Source organism: Varanus komodoensis, unplaced genomic scaffold (genome assembly GCF_004798865.1).
Source record: "Varanus komodoensis strain SLA01 unplaced genomic scaffold, ASM479886v1 scaffold117, whole genome shotgun sequence".
NCBI lineage: Eukaryota > Metazoa > Chordata > Lepidosauria > Squamata > Varanidae > Varanus > Varanus komodoensis.
This window is the reverse complement of record NW_025335336.1, coordinates 349,333-352,771: the sequence shown is the minus strand read 5'-3', so window position 1 is coordinate 352,771 and position 3,439 is coordinate 349,333. Positions and strand designations below refer to the sequence as shown.

Sequence of the window (3,439 nt, the reverse complement as noted above, 5' to 3'; positions counted from 1 at the left end):
CCGCGCCGCCGAAAGAGGCCCCCGAGGCCGCGGCCGTGGAGAGGCCACCGGCCCCGCGCTCCCCGGCCGCCCGCCCGCGCGCCTCGGCCCGCCTCCTCCTCCTCCTCCTCCTTGCGGGAAGGCCGTGCCGGGGGCAGCGGGCCAAGGCTGGCGGCGCCAGCACAGGCGCTTGACGGCCGGCGCCGACGGAGCAGCGGCAGCCCCCGGGCTGGGCGAGGGCGGGCTTCGAGCGTTTGGGAGGCCGGTCGGGGCAGCGGCTGCGCGAGCTGGCGGGGAAGGGGCGGCGGAGAGGGCGGACGGGAGACGCCCCCCCCGCAGCATGTGCTAGAGCCCCCCAAAATGCACGCGGAGCAGAGCGGGCGTGGCAAGACGCGCCCCCGGGGACCCCTCTCGGCCGAGGCCTGCCTCTGCACTCTCCTCTGCAGAGGAGGAGGAAGGCCGGAAGCCTCCCCCAGCCTTGTGGCGTTGCATTCAGCTGCATTGTCTGCTAATTGCATTGTTGCGATTTTATGATGAGTATTTTACCTTAAGCATTGTATTTTTTCATCTTACAAACCACCCAGGAAGCCTTTGGGCTGATGGGCGGTACAGAAATATAATGAATGAAGACCAGCTTTTTCCAAGTCGCATGGATTCTGATGATTTACAAACTGTTTTTCACTTTTGGAAATGAGGATTTGTGCTGATGTACTTAACCAGTAATTTTGATTTTGGCTAACTTGGATTATTAGCTATATGCATCTACAGTAATTTGCATTAGTTAATTCACATTCCAACTCTGGTATTCTATGATTCTATGATTAACACTATTTTGCATTAACTAGTGTGCATTAGTCCATTTGTGCAAGCACACTAATGCAAATTGGTACAATTTGGTACTAATAGAACAACATTCAAGTTAATAAAGTCTGATTCTATTAATAAACATGAAAACATAGGGGAAAAAATGAGTCAGAAGGGGCTTCCTGGACCATCTAGTCTGACCCCCAGGCTCCAGCCAGCTCTGCTCAAGTAATCCCCAACATGTGGTTGTCCAATCTTGCCTTGAATGCCCTCATTGATGGGGCCTCCACCACCTCCCTTGGAAGCCCGTTCTCTATCCTAGGGGTCCTAACCGTCAGGAAGTCTTGGGGACCCATTGGGACGCTTCCTGCTCTCCATCGCAGGGGAAAACAGGTCTTGGCCCTTGTCCACATGACATCCCCTCACATCCCCTCAGAGTCTCCTTCTCCAGGCTGAAAAGACACAGCTCCTTCAACCTCTCCTCACACGTCATCCCTCCCAACCCGGCCGCCATCCTCATGACCCTGCGCTGGACCCATTCTAACCTAGCTGCGTCTCTCCTCTCAGGTGGAGCCCAGAACTGGACGCAGCACTCCAGTTGTGGATGCGCCAGAGTCGTGCAGGGCGGCATCAGCACCTCCCTACCTGGAAGCCGTGCTTCTGCTGTATGACCCAGGGTGGCATTTGCCTTCTTAACCGCCGCATCACACGGCTGGCTCGTGTTCAGCCTGCGGTCGACCAGCACCCCGAGGTCCCTTCCACAAGTGCTGCTCTCCAGCCACTTGCTCCCCGTCCTGTCCCGGTGACACCTATTCCTGTCTCCCATGTGCGAGACCTTGTGCTCTGCACTGAACGCCATCCTGCTGCCCCCCCCCCCCCGCACTTCCACAGCATGTCCAGATGCCTTTGGATCTGGATCACCTGCTCCTCAGTTGTGGCGACAGCCCCCACTTTGTCGTCATCCAGGAATCCACTCAGCAAACTGGTTATCTCCTCCTCCAGGGCACTGATAAAAAGGTTGGATGGAATCGGGCCCTGCGGGAGACTCGGCTTGTCACCAGCCACCATCCTGATGCTGATAAGTTGCCCTCTGCTTGCAGTCTGTCAGCTGTGCCCCAGTCCATCAGATAGTACATCAATCTATCCCAAAGCTCAACAATTTCTCGGCTGGGATATCATGCGGCTCTTTGTCAAAGGCCTTGCTGAGATCCAGGTAAACCCCAGCCACCGTGTCCCCTCCGTCCAGCCACCCTGAGGCCTTATCGCAGAATCCCACCAGGCTCGTCTGGCAGGACCTGTTTTTACGGAGGCCACACTGCGTGGCTGCCAACCTCCCGTTCCTGACCAGGGTTTCTGGAGCCTTCTCTACTGTGAGCCTTCCCATCGTCTTTCCCAGAACGGACATGAGGCTAAGTGGCCTGTAATAGTGAGAGACGCAATGAAAGTCCCCTGATAATCTGCAGCGAAACGCGGATGGGGCAGGTTCAGCAGAGTCTGCCTGCCCCGGGGTGGCGCCAGCCTGGTGATCCGAGTTCGGATCCCGGAGGTGCCAGCAAGTGACAGCAGCAGGCTTCCGCCTCCTCGGCCCTGCGTCCCGCCCGTCCCCCCAGTCCGACAGAAGCAGGGGCTGCGGCCTGGTCTGGGGGTGGACAGCCGCTGGAAGAGAAGGGCTCCCTGGAGCCATGGCAGGCCTCCCACGGTCCGATCAAACCCAGCGGAGTCCTTGGCAGCTGCTCCCTTGAGAACGGGCTGCCGGGGGGGGCTCCTTCCCCACCCCCAAGCAAAGCGCCTGGCCTGCACCCCCCCTTGGCTAGCTGCCACCCACCTGCCTGGCTCTGCCCCCCAGCCCCCCGGCCACGACTCACCTGCCTCCATGGCCAAGACCGTGATGTTGTGCCAGCCGGACGTCTCCCGGTCCAAGGCCTTGCTGGTCACAATGGCGCCCGACTGGGGGTTGATCGTGAAGACATGCTCCGCATCCGTGGCGCGGTCAATGGCGTACCTGCGCACCCGGGAGAGAGCGGAGCGCTGACCAGGCCGTGATGGGGGCCGCTGGGGGGGCCCCGGGGGGCTGGCTGGCTGGGCGGGGGCAGGGGCAGGCGGGGCAGCCCCTCCGCTTAGGCCAGGGAGCTCCTGAGCCCCAAAGCAGCCAGCCTGGCCAGGGGCACCTTGGCCACAGCGTCCCCACAGGGGGAGCGCGATGCTGCCGTCCTGCTTCACTGGCAGGGCGTGTGCCTCTCGCAGGACGCAGGCCGGCGTTTTCAGAACAAATGTTAGGAGAGGAAGGAAGGAGGGGGGGGCAGGAGGGGGCTTTGCTGGGATGCAGTGTGGGGCCATGACCAGACCAGAAGGGTCTGCCCTACCCATCGGCACCTCCCTGCTCCCCTGACCCCCCCCCCGCCACGGCTGCCCGGAGATGAGGGTCTCGGCACGCCTCCACCTCCCCACCTCCCCTTCTTCACAGAACTCGGGGAGGGGGGCTGCCTGCGCGGCCAGCTCCCTAAGGCGACCTCGTGCCCTGCCCGCTACACAGACAGGCCGTCCCCTAGAGGGAACAGTGCCGGAGCCGCTCGCGCCTCTCCAGCTCCCACAGGGGCCGAGCTGGACTCCGTTCAGAGCGCTGACTGAGCACAACCGGGGGGGGGGGGGGGGGGGG

At 61.4% G+C, this 3,439-nt stretch overlaps 1 protein-coding gene across 1 annotated transcript in view; it reads right to left on the bottom strand.

Annotated features, from left to right (window-relative positions):
- The window catches only part of CDH22 (cadherin 22), a 51,531-nt gene that overhangs the window by 12,801 nt on the left and 35,291 nt on the right, over positions 1 to 3,439 (bottom strand). The window contains exon 7 of the mRNA XM_044421278.1: positions 2,649 to 2,785. Within this exon, the coding sequence (XP_044277213.1) occupies positions 2,649 to 2,785 (137 nt within the window). The remainder of the gene's footprint in view (positions 1 to 2,648; positions 2,786 to 3,439) is intronic.